Here is an 18,042-nt window from a genome sequence, read left to right as displayed (position 1 = left end):
CTGTAATGCTTCTTTGACATCCGAATCCATTGTTCCAATGGAACCTTAAAAAGTCCACGCAGTAGCTCCCTGATCGTCCCTCAGAAGGCCCCCTACTCCCGCTGGTACTAGATTACCAAGACTAGAACCATCGATGTTTAGTTTTATAGTTATAGTGACCCTGTATCTGGAAGTTCCCATTCTGGCGAGAAAACCGACCTCTCTTCAGAACTAAAGCAAATGTCTCTCCACTCCTGCCACAACTCATAAGCGGATACAAACCTAAAACTTGGGAGTGCTTTGACCCATGCAATGGACAATGCAATCACTTTTATGTGAATAAAACGAGGTGACTTAACTTTACCCACCGCCAAGGCACACATGACCACTCATGTAAAAGGTACTGGGAAGATCCACAGCAAGCCAAACTTTCCCAAGATCTTACTCCATGCTTCTTTATACAAATATGTCTCGATACCAAATGGGTGCAAACCTTAGGGTTCGATACCAAATTGTGCAAACCTAGGATTCGCAGGTTGACTACCAGAAATTTAGGAGCAAAAAAAGGGGTTCTAATTCAATTATAACAACAACGTGCATTCCCAAATTAGCATAAACATAACAAGAAATTTCAATCATCCATAAAATTTAAATTATCTATACCACGTTCAATACTATAAGTCCCAACAAGAAGTAAGTAGTCAATTTGAAAAAATAAAATAAAATGTCCTCGACTATAAATTTGTCCCAATAGGCGAAGATATGATGTGTGAATGGCAAAGTAGGGTAAGAATTGCGGGCAACAAGGATAGCGTCGATCCAGATAAAATAGAGATGTAAGGACTATTGAAACGGTCCCAAGGGGTAGGGAAATATGGGTAGGCTGCTAAAAATGAAAGTGAGAGTGTTTTGTACCTGGGAATGGCGTGCTGGATGTCTAGCCTTGATCGTCTATAGTAGGAAATGGCCGAGAGAGGAAAGAGAGAAAGCTAGAGCATGGGAAAGAATAGATGATCTCAGCCAGTTCAAGGAGAGATGAAGGAAAGAAAGATTAAGATCAAGAAACGATCGTGATTGTGAAAAGAAAGGAAGATCAAGATTTATAACTGATCAAGATCAAGAAAAGTCTAGAATCTAGATCAAGACCAAGAAAAGAAAAGGAAATCAAGAAAAGAGGGAAAGAAGACCAAGGAAAAGAAAGATAAGGGGAAAAGAGGAACTATTTATAAACCTAACCGGGAAGAGTGAATAAAAAAGTGGAGAAAAATAGATTTAGGACATTAAAAAGGGAGAAGATGGGAGATGTGGGGAAAGAGGAAGGAGGGAGAAGAAAAAGAGGAGATGTCTTGCGTCAACAGAGTTTTTCACAATTTTCAAGAATTCCTAGGGCTTGGCAATGGGATTTCACCACGGGGTAGGGAAATATGAGTAGGCTGCTAAAAATGAAAGTGAGAGTGTTCTGTACCTAGAAATGGCGTGCTGGATGTCTAGCCTTGATCGTCTATAGTAGGAAATGCCCGAGAGAGGAAAGAGAGAAAGCTAGAGCAAGGGAAAGAACAGATGATCTCAGCCAGTTCGAGGAGAGATGAAGGAAAGAATGATTAAGATCAAGAAACGATCGTGATTGTGAAAAGAAAGGAAGATCAAGATCTATAACTGATCAAGTTCAAGAAAAGTCTAGAATCTAGATCAAGACCAAGAAAAGGAAAGGAAATCAATAAAAGAGGGAAAGAAGACCAAGAAGAAGAAAGATAAGGGGAAAAGATGAACTATTTATAAACGTAACCGGGAAGAGTGAAGAAGAAAGTGGAGAAAATTAGATTTAGGACATTAAAAAGGGAGAAGATGGGAGATGTGGGGAAAGAGGAAGGAGGGAGAAGAAAAAGAGAAGAGATGTCTTGCGTCAACGGAGTTTTTCACAATTTTCAAGAATCCCTAGGGCTTGGCGATGGGATTTCACACTTACTAAAAATGGCAAGTCTACGTTTACTATAAATCGTCAAATAGTAAGTCTGCGATTACTACTGCAGGTGCACCATATGTTGATGTGGACATCCCCATATTTAGGATAAAAATTATAAATAAAAATAGAAATAAATCCCAAATAAAATAGCTAAATAAATCTCTCATGAAAAAAACTAATTAAAATCAAGTCTATGGAGAATGGATCACATCAATTCCCCCAATGTGGGAAGTACTCAATGGAGTAGAAGTCTGCAACATGCGGTATCTCGACCTCCCGAATCGCCAGAACTGTGTTGTTAGTAATGCCCTCACCAACGAATGTGGTATCTCCAGCAAAGTCAATGACGAATCTCTATCAATGGAGCATCCATAGTGTAAACTCCAAAAGGTGACAAAGTGATGTTAGTAAACTCTGGTAAATCTCTAGGTGCTGATGATAACTGGCTCAAATCACAAATCGGTAATATCAAGGGAATGCCGTCAATAGGGACCCACAAGCTGTAGAAGTTCTCTCTCTGAAGCTGATTAGCGGCCACCTTGTTCCCCTCAATACTCAGTTGCAAGCTCTCTTACACCTCTCGGTGTATCTCCTTGATACAGTGGATGAAGGCATCAGCCTCGGCAATGCCTTTCCTAGGACAGAATGTAGAGGTATAGCCTAGAAGGTGTAGAATGAGGAGGCCAAAAATGTTATCAAAGGGTTGGGTCATGAAACTATAGTATGTAAACTCTGTTATGGATAAACTGAATTTCCATTGATGATATTCCTCACCAGCTACGCATTTCCCCAAATATCCTGAGCGATTGATCAATTCTATCTGTTCATTTAACCGGGGATAGTATATGCTGTCAAATTGAAATATAGCCATATTTTGCTCCGTAAAAAAAAGATGGGATACATCTTAGAACCTTGCTATACAAATCGACATGAAATGAGTCACATCGGAGAACCTATCAACAATAACAATGATGGACTTAAATCTCATAGCAGTCATGACTATAGGGTGATACATGATAGTGTTGGGAGTTTGATTGTGAATGGACTGACTCACCCTGCGTCGGGTCACATAAACTGTTCTCACATGATCCTCGTAAAGTATGATTTTAATATTCTTTCCCTCACGAGGTCGCTCATTCGTTCCCTCATGTGAAGCACTTTCATCATGTGGACAATTTCCTTCTTTAGGGTCGGTTCTTTGGGCTATGCTAAATTGGTTTGAGGATTGAATGACCTACGCAGACAGTCTGATGACCTGTGACCTTGTTCACCATATGTGAAGTATTTGAAGGTGGTATCTTGTTGTTTGTGTCCCGGAAGTCCACGCCTCGTGGTCGCACTCTTAGGAGGAAGAGGGAGGTCTGAGCGAGTAGGCATTAAGCAATGGCGAGAGATAGAGATGAGCAGGCTGAATTTTATAGTTGAGCTACATGCCGGCAGACCGCCGTTCAAGAAGCCCGAAGTCATATCCCTGATCTATGCATCTCCTCCGGTCGATTTCATTGTCTTTGAGTGCGGTAACACTGCTGGATGCCTCTCTCTCTCTCTCTCTCTCTCTCTCTCTCTCTCTCTCTCTCTCTCTCTCTCTCTCTCTCTCTCTCTCTCTCTCTCTCTCTCTCTCATGGGTGGCGGCCCTGTCTGTTTAAGTAAACTAGCTTAGAATTTAGAGGAGTTAGAATACTTTTTTTAGAATACTTACGAGCCCACAGAAATAAATCGGAGTAATTGGTGGCAAAATTCAGATAAATTGATCAAAATCAAGCCAATTTGATTGGGCTCTGGCACGTACATCCTCGCGAGCAGTCGAGGAGGCCTAGGCCCACTGTGAAGAAGAGGTTTACATCTATGTGGGTGGCGAGGTTCAATGCCGACAGGCTCCAGTCTGGTAGTGAAGGCGATGGCTGCACCGGTGTCATTGAACCACCGTGGGAAGAGATGGTAAGATTGGGTTTGGGCATGTCCTCCATTGGCTGGACAGCCGGCGGACTTGTATCCTTCACTAGAGAATGCGAAGAAGGCGTCCAAAACTTTCTTGTTGCTGTTACAGGAAGTAAGGAAATAGCATATGCTGCATCATTGAATATACTTTGAGGCCAGCGTTGCTGATACATGCTTCCATTCCTTTTCCACTAAAAGCAGACAAACCTTGAAGCCTTGCCCCCACATGTGCCCTCCTATCTGAGGGCTTCAGTTGGGCCCCCGAGCTCAACTTCTCGTCGCCATTTTTGCACTGTTTGCGAGTTTACTGCCAACAATACTAGTGTGAGGTGTGGGATCCGCTACTGTTAATGCCATTGTCACGTTATACACACGGACACTCGATGCTTGAAATTTGTTGCTAATTGGCTGGTTTGCTTGCAATCACGAGTTTCTCTGTTATGTGGCTCAGTCTTGTCAGATTGCATGATCTGAGGTCTTGCCGGATTGCGTGATCTGGAGTCCAGCTCGGATGATATGCAGTTATTAAGCTATGTTGTAGACATGGTACAATTTGTTACATTGCAAAGTATTTTATTGCCAGTCTATACTATATAGAATGGAAATACATAGATGAATTTTTTTGCTTTAGTCCGATCTATGTGATGCAAGTATATTTATCATGCCAGCACAAATGCCTTGGATCCCATCAGAACTCTAAAGTTAGGCGTGGTTGGGCGAGAGTAGTACTAGGATGGGTGACCTCCTCGGAAGTCCTCGTATTGCACCCCTCTAATTTTTCTTTTATTTGTTTCAAATAAAAAATTATATTTGGTATGAAACTGCTTACTGATAAATTGATTAAAATTTTGTCAAAACTAGACTCAGAGAAAATGATGAAATGCACTTTCAAATAACACTAGTACATCTGATGAGTGTCTCACACTTACAAAAGTTGCTCAAGGAATATTACTATGAGCATAATTGTCAAACCCTTACGAGTCATACAAGTCAAATCCTGAGTCGAGTCGAGCCGATGGGCGTTCGAGGTGAGTCACATGTGTGACTCACAGATTGTCAAACTTTTACGAGTCGTACAAGTCAACTCCCGAGTCGAGTCGAGTCGCTGGGCTTTCGAGGCGAGTCGCATGGGTGACTCACCTCTGTTAAAGACTCGTCCGAGTCGTTTGGTGACTTGAACAAGTCGTTGGGAGTCGACCCTAGAAAATAAGACTTAAGAGGTGAGTCGAGTTGCTGGGCCTGGGCTTTCTTGTTTTGATGGTTGAAAACTTGAAAGTTGGAACTTAGAACTTAATTATTTTTATGCATGCAAGTTATAAGCATATAGTTATTTATATTTTTGGCTTAGTACTTTATCTGTGTGCTGTTGGGTTATTTTTTACATGCTTCATCTTTTGATATATAATTATATTTTTTGTCAACTAAATTTCTTTTCTTGTCAAAAACTCTTGCGAGTTACGAGTCTAATCGAGTCACAAGTCATAAAATTATGAAATTGTGTCACGAGTCGAGTCATGGGTTGACAACTATGACTATGAGATGCACTTATACATGACACTCCTAAGATGCCCTGTGTTTGGGCCGTCCTATTTGATGTTGATATTGATCTGGACAGTTCATCTGGTGGAGCCCATCACATGGATGCCTTAGCCTAAGAACAGTGCGCATTAGACAATCCTAAACCATGTTTTTTTCCCTCTCTAACTTTTGGCAGGTGATCCCAGTTCCTAACTATAGCTTCTTTGTGAATTGTTATTTGATTATTTTCGTACCATTCAATTTTGCAAGCCATAAATTGGACAGTTAGAATCATCCAATAAGTGTGATTTGTTCAGCCATGAAATCTCTGTACGGGGGCGGATCAATGAACGGTCCAAATGATGCCGCAGATCTACATAAACACGATCATCTCCCCTATTATCTCCCAAACTCCTTTTAATATCCACTCAATAAGAACAAAACTATTCAGTTGCTCTCCCTGCTTCAGGTAAAAGTTGTTTGCATTTTTTGAATGACCAAAATGCCCCCGCCGAAAATCCAAAAGAAGTGCCCTTGTCCATAATTGAAATTACTAGAGTGGTAAAGGCATGAATCAATAATTATGATCCTACACATAATCAATTCCTCAATATCTTGTTCATTTGCAACAAAATATTTTCTCTGTGAGGCGGCCTTTATAATGACCAAATTGCCTTTGATGCCCTCTCATTCAGTCATTCAACAACAGAAAAAAGGGAAAAATTAACATGTTTCAAAGTAAAAAACCAACGAAAATTTTTATTAAATTAATTAACGATAAACATAGACATGATTGAAAGCTTAAGACTCTTAACTCATCTCTCATCTCAAATAAAAAATAATAATAAAACCAAGAACCCTCTTCAATTGTGACATTTTGACTTCGACCCAATTGAAAAAGGAAGAATAAAAGCAAGACCAATGCCTCCGATTCCGGGCAAACGGGACTAATAAACCCTAATTATGACTTAAGTAGACAGCATATCGTCCCACAGGACTAAAAATTTATACTTGGCAACTCTTTATTTCTGCTAATATTAACAAACAGGAAGATCAAGAGGAGGAGGCTCTAAAGACTGCAATTCTCCAACTCCATTCTCAACCAGGAAAGCCATGGCGAGACCCCAGGTGATATGAACATCTAAGTGGCAATGCAATATCCAAACTCCTGTATTCAAGAAATGAAAATTTAACAGTCAGAAACCATAGATAAATTGAAAGAAGCTTTGATCATGTCTACGAAGTACTTTACTAAAAAAAATGTAGTGTAAACCATATCTACTGGCCAATTGATGCACATATCCATTGATCCAGACCATCCAATTGATGTGACAGCTTTTGGACTGGTTGAATCAGATGGTCAGTATTGTTCGATTACTGTTAGATTAGCTACTTTTTTTCCTTTACCTGGATTATCAGCGACGAATCGAATAACAGACCATCCATTTACAGGAACTCCGACCGTATTCCTCATCGGCGGATCAATGAGATTGAACTTTGCAGTATCAGTCTGCGGATTGAAGTTGCCGAAACCCTCAGCGAGGATGTAGAAATCGTATCCATGGAGGTGAATTGGGTGGTTTTCAGCTGTAAATATACTTGTTCCCTGTATCACAACTTGCACTGTGGAACCATACTTCAACTTGAACACTTTAGTCCCCTGAATTGGTTGCCAAAGTGCCTGGCTCACGTTGCCGGTGTAATCGAATTTCACCGGTGGTTCTGGTGGAAAGTCGGTGGTGAAAACTCCGGGGATGCCGAAGTGGTAGGCTTGTAATAAGGAGAAGTTTGATGGGAGGACAAAGGAGTTGTTGTTCATACTGGCCGCGAACCTCTTTCCATTGGGGCCCTGGCATGTTTTTCCTTGCGGGCAGTCGAAAAGGCCTAAGCCCACTGTCAAGAAGAGGTTTACATCTATGTCACTTACAAGGTTCACGGCCGATGGGCTCCTGAGCATGGTGGTGAAGGCTGTGGCTGCATTGGTGTCATTGAAGGCAGGAAGAGATGCTGGGATTGGGGTTGGGGCCTGTTTTCCTTTGCCCAGACATCCGGCGGATTTGTATTCTAAGATGGCAGTGGTGGTGGTGTTATCAAAAGGAGGAGGAGGAGTGCCTTGAGCACTGCCGTAGGCCTTCGCGGCTATGGAGTAGCGGGCGGGTGGCTGGTTTGTGGTGATGAGGACGTCGGTAGTCTGGCCGGGGCCGAGCATGAGGACTGAGGTGATGAATGGCTTGGTGTATAAGGCGTCGACCCCCACGACTGTCATTGGGTGGCCGGCAATGGTGAAGAAGAGCTCATTGTTTAGGGCTGCATTGATGACTCGGAGGAGGTTCGTCTCGCCGGAATCCACCGGAATTATTGTGGTATCTGCTCGGAGACAATATTTTATTACAATTTTGACATGTATCATCTGCTACAATTTTCAGTGTTATAACAAGCAGCCACTCTAAGGCTCTGTTCACTTGCGTTCCCGGGAAAGCAAATCCCTGGAAAACAGCCTCTTTTTTCCTTAACAAGACAGAATTCTGGTGTTCACTTGCTTTCCTGAGAAAGTAACAAGCCTAGGTGGAAAATGTCAAATAATGACATGGAAATTGCCAAAAATGACGTGGAAATGTCTCTTTTCTCACAAGTGTGGGAAACCAAATCCCACTATTTTGGTCGGATTTGCTTTCCAGGGAAAACTAGTGAAAAAGGTGGGCAAGTAGTTTCTCGGGAAACCTTTTCCTGCGCACGTGAATAGGCGTGGGAAACCTTTTCCTACACAGCTTCCTTGGATTTCTTTTCCTAATGCCACGTCAAATTCCCGGGAAACCTTTTCCTTTCCTTTCTAGGGAAAACAAGTGAACAGAGCCAAGAGGCAGGGACATTTGAGAATTCAGGAATAGTTGGATTCTCTACTTTGGATCTATGGTAAATAAATTTATGGAAAGTAATAATTTTCATGGAAGAATATTTAAAAAAATATATATAATTCCAAGGTCTATTAGGTTTGCAAATTTTCATTGTAAAGAAAATTATGGGCATCTGATTAATTTAGGAAATTGATATCTGCATTCCCTTGCTTTGATAGTGACACTCCTTGTGTCATTAGATGTATTTCTGATGGACTTCAAGGTATTCTAACAAGTTTTAAGAGCTAACTAAAAATTGTTTTAAAGTAGAGAAAGCAACGGGGCTGTAAAAAAAAAAAAGGGATTGAGATTTGCTCTCCTTCAAGGTTATTTTGTTAGTGATGAAGATTTTGACGGAAGTCCCTTTCACCAACATGTATGCTCCCTTGTCTGATAAAGATTGTAGAATATCTTTAGACAACCCACATGGATTTGGTCTAATCTTGAATGGTTGGACATCCCATGTGTAAGATAAAAGACTACAAAAATCATTGGTTTAGCTTTTCCTAGTGAAAGACTTGACAAGGCTTGATGGGTCAGGGGTTTAATTAATTGTAAGATAAAAAACTACAGAAGTTAATATTTTAGCTTTTGTAAGGGAACCCTAAACATTTTTTTGTTCTTTTTTTTGGAAAATGATTTGAGGACCCTCAAAGAGGGTCACGATCCAAGACTGCCACTCCTTACGTGCCACGCATGTGGGCCTAACATGTTTGGCCCACATGCAGAGCGCACAGGCAGTGGCAGTCTCAAGGACACCATTTTCCTCTGCGTCCTACAAGCATTCCTAATTTCCTACTTTTGTTTTTGTTATTTTCTCGTTCGTTTTTAGCGTAAATATGTCTTAAAAACCTGCATTTTTGGCTTGCTATTTTTTTAAATGATGTACAATTTACTAATATTATAAAAATACGGCTCACCTGAGCTAGAGCAGTTATATAGATCGCCCGGTTGACCGTTGATGGTGAAAGCATCGGAAATATTTGGAGCTGCTCCCGTTCTCGTTGCCTCCCTTACTACATCTATTGGGTTCGCATCCCACCATTCACCTGCATCATAATGGATTTTGGAATTTATTAACATTCTCCACACAAAAAAAATATGCTGTCAATAATCCCGTTGGTAATGAAAAACTTAGGTACCGAGGATTTGAAATACTGGAAATAAGTATACTCTTGTCTATCTCAATGATATCCACCAAGTCAACTCGGTTGTTTCGACAACACGAGGACTTCCTAGGAGGTCACCCATCATAGTACTACACTCACCCAAGCACACTTAACTGCATGGGATCCAGTGCAATTCTACTGGTATGATCGCACCCTCAATGTTAACATTTAGTACTAGTAGATTGTCGTTGGGAAGAAAGCACTGGTTGTTACCTAGAATTATAGGGGCTTCTCTTTTTGGCATTTCAAATGGATAGGGAGTATTAAATTTGGGACGAATGATCAAAGCTCCATAAACAGTAGCTCTAAGCCACGAGCTATGAGCATGCCACCACAATGTTCCTTCTTGTCCTTGGATCGTGAACCGGTACGCGTAACTCCCTCCGGGCCGGATCGGACACTGTGTCACGAACTCGGGCCCGTCCGCCCATCCTGTTCTCATTTGTCGAATCCCATGCCTAAGAAAGAAAGAAAGAAATAAGCACCTATGCATGTAAGCATTATTGCTAGTCTATGCCATAATTACAAAATTATGAGTAATTTATTTTATTTTATTTTAATCCTGAAATTATATACACTATTTTAAACGTAAAAAATCTTGAATAATTCAAAATTTCTAACATTTTCTGAATTAATTAATTACGGATGACTTTTACGAATAATTTGTCTTTTTCTAATATATTATTTAAAAATCTCATGAGAAATCCGAAATGATTGAAAATGACTAACTCCGTTCTCTGTCAGTTCTTGTCCGAGTCCGAGTTTTAAAACATTGATGAAATCAGATGTTTTGATATTCCACGGTCCTGGCTTGTCTTTTTTCTTTTTAATTGACCTTGTCAGAGCTTTTTGGGAACTGTAATAACCTTTTGACAGCCCTTTAAACACTAACAGACAAGAAGCTTTCGCGGAAACATCAAAACATTGCAGTGTTGATATCATTTCCCTAACAAAATTCATATACGAGCACAATGCATGCATACACATTTATGTTACCCATGCACTTACCAATGAATAGTCACATTGTATCTAGCTTTATTCACAACATTTACTACTAGAGTGTCACCATTTCTAACTTCCAAAGTGGGACCAGGAAATTGGCCATTCACTGTAATTATGTTGTGGGTTTTGCACAGCCTCTTCACTGGTGTTGCTTGAACCTGTTCCAAATAATATGATCAGCAAGAATCCAGCATCAAAAAAGTAATAAAAAAAAAAAAAAAAGATGACGCCTACGCCAACAACATACAACAAATTCATGGAATTGAACTTCAGCAGCCACGAACGCTCCGGCGAGGACGAAGAGAAGAAGGCCAAGGAAGAGATGAGAGAAGCATGGCCTGAGAGTGTAGTAAGACTCCATCTCTACTATTTTGAAAGAATGAAGGGTTCAATGTGGGAATGCAATAGAGAGTAAGAGAGAAGGTGGTAATACAAGAGAGACTAAGAGAGAAGGATCTTTTATATAGAAGATTATGGAGGGAGGGTTGTTTTAAGTTTGGCAGATTAGGTCCTAATATGTGGAGGTGGGCTATTTGTTTTTCTTCTTTTGGATTGGAGAGTCATTGTTCCTAAGGTGTCTTTGTTCAACATTGTTAAGAGTTGGTGCACCAGCAAGACTATCCAAAGGGGGAAATCTCATCAATGCTTGCTTCACAAGTCTTCCAAAAGGCTCAAACTGTCAAAATACTCATCATTAATATCATATACTGATGGCTATTTTTGCATGAACCCATCAGAGCTAGGTATACATGATCAAATGAAAAAACATTAATACTCTTCTCTACTTTCATGCACGGTAGTCAATGCCCTTTTAATTTTTTTCTACTTTTGTTTACTTAAACATATGTACACATTTTCTTCATACATGGGTTTCCTTGAAGGGAATGAGGTTGATGTTTGGTTAGGGTAGTTAGAAGTGGGGTGAATCGTTTGCCTTAAATTCTTTTGATTCAGTAGTCCTCAGCCTAGCAAAGTTGGTATTCTGTCCCAGTCTCCACCATAAACCCATAATTGGTCATTCGGTGGAGCCCACTATGGGTAGGGCCATAAATGAAAAGATCAACCAATCCTAGCCATCCAATCAGTAGTCTCCACGTAGGCGATCCGATGGTCAATCCATGTGGGTGCAGCCAAATGATCCTGTTTTGATCGCAACACGGATGCAAGATGTACGGCGAAGATCAGTGAAGGCTACCCAACCATTGTAGTCTGAGGACTACCATATATAGTTTTTTCTCTATTTGACAACTTCAATGGCGTGATTCGAAAGAAAGAGGCTTGAATGTCAAATGGGACTTCATTTTCTCCTCTCTTTCTTTCTGTCTCTTTCTCTTCTGTGGAGTGTGACTTAAGTTAAGGTGGACTAAACCCAAATACAAGTACAGGTGCAGAGAGAGAGAGGCACGAACGTACCTGTTTGATTTAGATTTGAGAAACGATTGTTAATCCAAAAGTAAACGTGAATTTGATGTTAATAATCAGTTTTGGACTCACAATTGGTTCATGTGCGAGCACTATTCTAGATGGTGATTATATTAGTATCACAGTTTGATAACCAAATACCTAAAGGCTTTTAATCTTTGACTTGGTTTATTTAAATGAGATTAGGCATCCTTCCTAGCTAAACAGTTGAATGAATCACCAATGGAGGACCCACGTGAACAGTTATTAAGTATCAACATCGCAGATTTCCTCGTGCTAGGTTCTGATTGCTTGTCCACAAGTGAGAAATTGTAGTTCTTGGGCTTGGGCTTGGGCTTGGGCTTGGGCTTTCTAGATCAATTTTATTTGGGCCTAAAATACATCTTTGAGCTTGGTCTTTGGTAAACAGAATATGGGCCGAGTTTTCATTCGAAAAGCGCGTTTTAGGCAAACTTTTGCTAAGTGAAAGAATTGCTTCCGCGATTCTGTGCTCCGTTGAAAAGATTTTGTGATTCTCACTTCGTTGGAATGAATGGTTACCAAACTCGCCTTTACATATGTTCGTGGGCTTTCTACTTGTTTAGCAGTATATTGGGCTGTCGCTAGAATACGCCAATTGCTTTTGGTCCTTAAGGTACATCCATCGGATAGATACCGGTCATTGCTTGAGGGCCGAAAAATAAATGGACTTCTCTTGAAACCTAACATATTGTTGTGGGCTTACTACATGGTAGTATTCAATATATTGGGCTTCACTGATGATTCCTCTTTGAGATGGGCCTGGGCCTTATATTAGACGGGACAGTCCACGGCCTACATGATTAGACGGGATGGGCGGGCCTTTATCATCGGGTCAATAATGTCATCCTGGACTTTCAAAGAGTCAATTGATTGAGAAGCTCTTGAATCATAAATGGGCTTGGGCCCGTTTGGGCCTCGAGAGGATGAATTTCGAGAAGAGTTTCACTTAGTGTTCCTTGTATTGTTGTATGTAAGGTCTAACAAGACTAGGTAATCCGCCCAATCTACGCTGTATAGGTGGGAAAATTTAGTTCATTGGAAAATGTTAATTAGAAAAAAAAATTCCATTTTCTCTCCTTCCATAGATTTTGCCTTGTAGCTCAAGGAAAGGAGATTTTTCTTTTGCTTTTTCCCTCCTAAAAAGTCTCTTTTTTTCTCTGGGGTTAGGATGGGATGTTGGGAAAATTTGTAGGGTGTTTTGGAAATGGTTAAAGTCTTCCCTGGAAAGCAAGCAAGTTTCTTGGTAGGAATGACCGGTGGAAAAGATAGTATTAGGTGGAGATTATTCGTAAATTTCAAGGAAAAAGAATTACAAGCAAGAATCATTTCAATCTAAATTGTCAAATGCACAAGGAAAATTAGATCATCAAATCAGCTTTGATAATGGCACTTGTATCAGCAGCCAAGTAGGAAAGTATTTTAATAAGTGAGGAGTATCATTATCAAAACTAGGAGTGCTGATATCATTTTCCTTCACAACTGAGGCTTGTTAGCTTACAGCATCTTCACCAAATTATGAACTCAGGATTTAGTTCTAAATGGGATGACTTTTCTTCATTCTAACATCTCCACCATACACTAGGTGGGTCCGAAGCAATCTGGACCGTCCATCCAACAGACCTCCAGACGATCCTGATCGCCAAACATGTAGCTTATGTATGGTGTGGATTGACTATACTGAAAGTTACATTCATCTAGCAGATTTCAATCCATTTTCCCACTTAAAAATGGGTGTAAATTTTGTTTGACATCCAAATTTCCACTTTAAAATAGGTGTAAATTTTGTTTTAAGCAAATTTGTCTTCTTAAAAATGGGTGTAAGATTTGTTTTACGCCCATTTTACCTTGAGGGTCTGTTCCGATCGCAATAAAAGTATGGTAAATAATTTCCAGGAGTAAAACATTTGCATGTACGCAGTAAAACAGGATGTGAATAAAAATACAGTGTTCACAAGATCCATTGTAGGCCACCAATTGGTAAAGAAATCCAAAACAACAGAAATAAAGGAATAAAAACCATATTACAGAAACCCTAACCCTCATATCAACAGAGATTTCTCGCTGAATCATCAACTGTTATTTCCCATCCAATGTAGGCCACAGACAACTGGAAGGGGAGTGCAGATACTTCAGCCCAGGCCTTTCCAGGGTAGAAGCCAGAAGATGAACGGTTAGGATCAAAGGATAGGTAGTCCCCACAGGGATGTCATTCCTTCATTTAAAAGACCAATATATTTCCCCTAGGGCAAACTTCATCCCAGTATTATTCTGGAATTAACAGTAATCTTATGATTTCTCATGTTCTTCAAATGGCCTTTTGAATACAAAATTTCAATAACTCCTTACATCCAAACACCCTAATGTACACTTCTCATAAACAAAAAAGTGGATGGAAGCCAATCCACAAAGAAAAGAAAAGGGGATCAAAACTGAGCCTTATAAATACAATACAATTCCCTCTGGTCATTCAGCAGGAAAATGTCCCAATGAACATAGGAATTGCAAACACCCTCTTCACAACACTACGAAAAACTCACCCGAAAACTCAAAACTTAAATCAACTGTTTCAGTGCCTGCATTGCCTTCAATTTCAATTCGCATATGCGATGAAATTCGAACAGAACTGTATTCTGACCTTTAATGACTTTCCCCGCTACGTCGGCTGAACTCCACATCTGTAGAGCTTGAGAGATCCTTTCCCCCACTTCTGGATTCTGGATAGAGGCCGCAGATTCTAGAATCTGAAGAACACGCCCCGGCCCTTCGTGGGGCCCATTTCTCTGGAGAAAAGAGAATAGAGTATCCAATTTTTCATCTTCAGACCCATTGATTTGTCCTTTTAACCATCTTGTAATCTTTTCCAGAGACCCATATAACAATTCTAAGGAACCCCGAATGGTTTTTAATAGTGGGGACTGTGACTGACCGGCTGTGCCGCTTTTTTTCTTCTTCTTACCTGAAGGGATTAAGGACCGGATGCATGAGTAAATTACAAGACAGTGCCATGTGAAGGATTCTGTCACCAACTGTACCAAGGTTGGGAGATTGCTTCCTGGACACGTCAAGAGAGGCTGCACATACTCCAGTTGCTCTGCAGTGCATTTCTCAATCAGGTTACCCACCATGCCCCATGAACCAAGCCCACGGTTATCTCCATCCAGTGGCTCAAGAACATGAGAACACAAGTTCCATGCATTCATGAACACGGCAAAGTTCATCCAGTCGACCATGTCTGAACTTAGATCCTGTCTCAAATTGCAAATTATGTAAGGAAACCCATTGGAAAACATATGGTACGAACAAAACAGGATGAAAGAAAGCCTTGCAAGCTACTTGAAATCAAGTTTAAAACCATTCCATAGTGTTAAGGGTGCAAACTGAACAGGGATTCAAACACCATCTTCAGCGCAGAAAACATGCGGAAATGTAAACCGGGTTTAGGAAATATAATGGGGAATGCTTTGAGAGCTTGGGAAGCAGTGGTCGGAGAAGAATATTATGGCAGTGAAAACAAAAGGAAAGCACTGCCTCAAAAAAAGGTCAATGGAACTCAAGAGACAGCTGTATTGACTAGGAACCACATTTACTATAATTGGGATATTGAAACAAAATTTGGGAGATATTATTAGGCGCCTTTCCAAATTTGGGAGATGGTTAATGGGTGCCATGCCAAATTTTGGAAGAAAGTTCAGAATCAGCTAAAAAAATAGTTTCTTGCTTTACTAAAGCAGTCTTTAAATTATACTTCTTATAGAAGCTCAAATTTGTAATCATGTGGCAAGGAGCCTTGAAGAAGACCCCAGGAGAACAAAATAGGGGTACTGAACAAAATTTGAAAAGATTTGCGGCCTTCTCAGGAGTTTTATCATTTTTAATATTATACCTCAAATCATATTTACATGCAGGTACACATCTGTTGAAAGATAGCAGGAAAAGCATGATGCCATTCATAGAGAAATCAAACCTTGAAAGATCTGTGCCCCCCTGAAATTCCAGCAATCACTTTTAATGAATCATCGAAAGAAAAGCCGAGGCTCTGTGCATATTGCTCGAGTAAACACTTGAGCTCAGAGCTGCTTTTGTTATCATAAATAGGCCCATTATTGTAAACGGTATCTTTGAGTGATGAGGCAGTCCGGATTGACAGAAAAATCAACCTTGGAAGGAGGGATCTCCTCTCAACAGCTTTCCGTAGACTTGCTTCTCTTTCTCTAGCTTGTTTCGTACCCTAGATGCACGGAATACAAAATAAAACTAAGCAACAACTTGGCACAAAAGAAAGAAATGAATCAAATGTTATACAAACAATTAATACTACCAATCCCCAACCCCGATACAAACAACATTCTTATCATGAACCACCAAACTCCAATCCCGACAGAGCTTTCTTATGATGAACAAGTAGTATACATATTAAGCCGACCATTTTAAGATGAGGGAGGTTTTCGTATAATATGCATACATTTTGAGTACAATTGATGCTTTTAACACATGAACTTGAAAAAAAAAACTTGCCAATTCCAATTCAAGTCAGCTGGGCCAAGTTTATATTGACTCGTGAGTCAATAAAAGGCCTTAAAATGCAAAGAAATGAAAAGATAGAATAACAACTCAACAATTCAACAAAGCCTTTGTCCCAAACTAGTTGGGGTCGGCCAAAAAAAAAAGAAAGAAAAACAACATAAAAAAACAACAACAACATAGATATATGTACATCTTGATCAAAATACATGTTTCATCTTTCAGGTATTTAGATAAAGAAAAGACTGCAGAAAGTCGTTTTTATGATGAAGGGTAAAAAAGTCATTTTTTGGATTCAATACTGGGTCCTACAAGAAGGACATGTGAGGGCACGTATGTGAGATCAAGAGCATTGATCCTGTAGAACATCATGAAGTGACCCATATAGTCTTGGACCCATCCCAAACGGATATCCCACGCATAAGATAAAGAACTACAAAAAAAAAAAAAACAATGGTCTAGCTTTTCTTGTCAGAACCTTAAATGACGTTTGATCGACGATTGATGCATCAAGGGCCTAGAATCATCCGATCAAGGTGTTCTCAATGGAATTTGGTTGCCTTCAAGGATGCTTTTCTAATCGACAATTCTGATCATGTAAACGAGGGCAGGAGTGGGGCCCAATAAGTGTTTTTTAGAAGCAAGATGAAGAGGAGCATTGATATTGGCCTAATCTATCATCTTAACTAATTGGTACGAATTATGAACAACGAAATAGGAATGGCATTAATCCAAAACTCAATTCAAAACTCAACTTGAAACTTCTTTCTCTAGCATTATTTATTGTATCCCTTTTTTTTTTTGAAAGATGACATATTTTCATTGATACTATAAGAATTACAATGGGGACCAGGAGCCCCCCTGACCCTATATAGCATCAAAAAAAGAAGGGCATACCCTGAGCCAGAAAGGCGAAAGAAACACAAATCGATACATTACTTTCAGTCCTGACAAAAAGAACTTTACCCCGACTGCACGGAGACAAACACTCTGCCTTACAATCGTGCCACCCTTTATCCTTCGTCTTCCTCCACCAACATCCCCAAAAAACAGGAGTACATCCACAACTCAAAACCCTTCCAGTCCCACCTAAATCAACTAATGGGAGCATTTCCCGAGCTCATCCGGAAAACTTTGGAGGAGGGAAATCGGCAACCCAAGCCAACCGCTTCCGGGTTGCTTTCCAAGAAACCAGGGGATGATCGAGACTCAATTTCTCCCTCCAAATAAGAGATGGCCGCCTCCCTCGAAACAGTCCATAGTCTCCTCCGCCGGCGCCTAACATCAGGTAAATCTCCAGAGATTTCATGAAAGGCGTTGGCCGAGGCTATCTCTTCATCATAAGTCAAACTGCTCAACTTATGAAGAATTGTTTTCAGCACCATAATCTCCATGAACAAATTTTTCGACCCCCTGGGCATGAAGATGAATCATGTTGCAAGGGGCCTTGATCGTCCATCTTTGCTTTCTTGGATATAATGGATGCCCAAAACACTTTGCCAAATCCAATCCAGTATGGTATAAGTTATGCCACCACCATAAGGATCCTGTCCTGAACCCAGATGTCCCGAAAAACTTTTGCAGTTATTACTAAACATTACTTTTAAGCGAACCA

At 40.3% G+C, this 18,042-nt stretch overlaps 2 protein-coding genes and 1 pseudogene across 2 annotated transcripts in view; 1 reads left to right on the top strand and 2 right to left on the bottom strand.

Moving 5' to 3' along the window:
* The first annotated feature begins 4,530 nt into the window (after nt 1–4,530).
* On the top strand, nt 4,531–4,650 carry LOC143849205 (5S ribosomal RNA; annotated as a pseudogene).
* Nucleotides 4,651–6,137: 1,487 nt separating this feature from the next.
* LOC143848515 (laccase-12-like) lies at nt 6,138–10,885 on the bottom strand. Its single transcript, XM_077357468.1, has 6 exons — nt 10,711–10,885; nt 10,470–10,621; nt 9,675–9,919; nt 9,213–9,341; nt 6,806–7,765; nt 6,138–6,566 (listed from the first exon to the last, which is right to left on the bottom strand). Exons 1-6 carry the CDS (start codon nt 10,822–10,824, stop codon nt 6,436–6,438), a joined length of 1,731 nt encoding a protein of 576 aa, XP_077213583.1. The 5' UTR covers nt 10,825–10,885; the 3' UTR covers nt 6,138–6,435.
* Nucleotides 10,886–13,817: 2,932 nt separating this feature from the next.
* LOC143848514 (Tetratricopeptide repeat (TPR)-like superfamily protein) overlaps nt 13,818–18,042 on the bottom strand; it is a 37,695-nt gene continuing 33,470 nt past the window's right edge. Inside the window, exons 18-19 of the mRNA XM_077357467.1 lie at nt 15,871–16,134; nt 13,818–15,151 (exon numbers count right to left, since the gene is read on the bottom strand). Of these exons, the coding sequence (XP_077213582.1) occupies nt 14,459–15,151; nt 15,871–16,134 (957 nt within the window). The 3' untranslated portion in view covers nt 13,818–14,458. The remainder of the gene's footprint in view (nt 15,152–15,870; nt 16,135–18,042) is intronic.

The sequence above is a fragment of the Tasmannia lanceolata genome, unplaced genomic scaffold (genome assembly GCF_043159265.1).
Source record: "Tasmannia lanceolata isolate RefF3 unplaced genomic scaffold, GAP_Taslan_0.1 ptg000016l, whole genome shotgun sequence".
NCBI lineage: Eukaryota > Viridiplantae > Streptophyta > Magnoliopsida > Canellales > Winteraceae > Tasmannia > Tasmannia lanceolata.
This window is presented reverse-complemented; position numbering and strand designations above follow the sequence as displayed.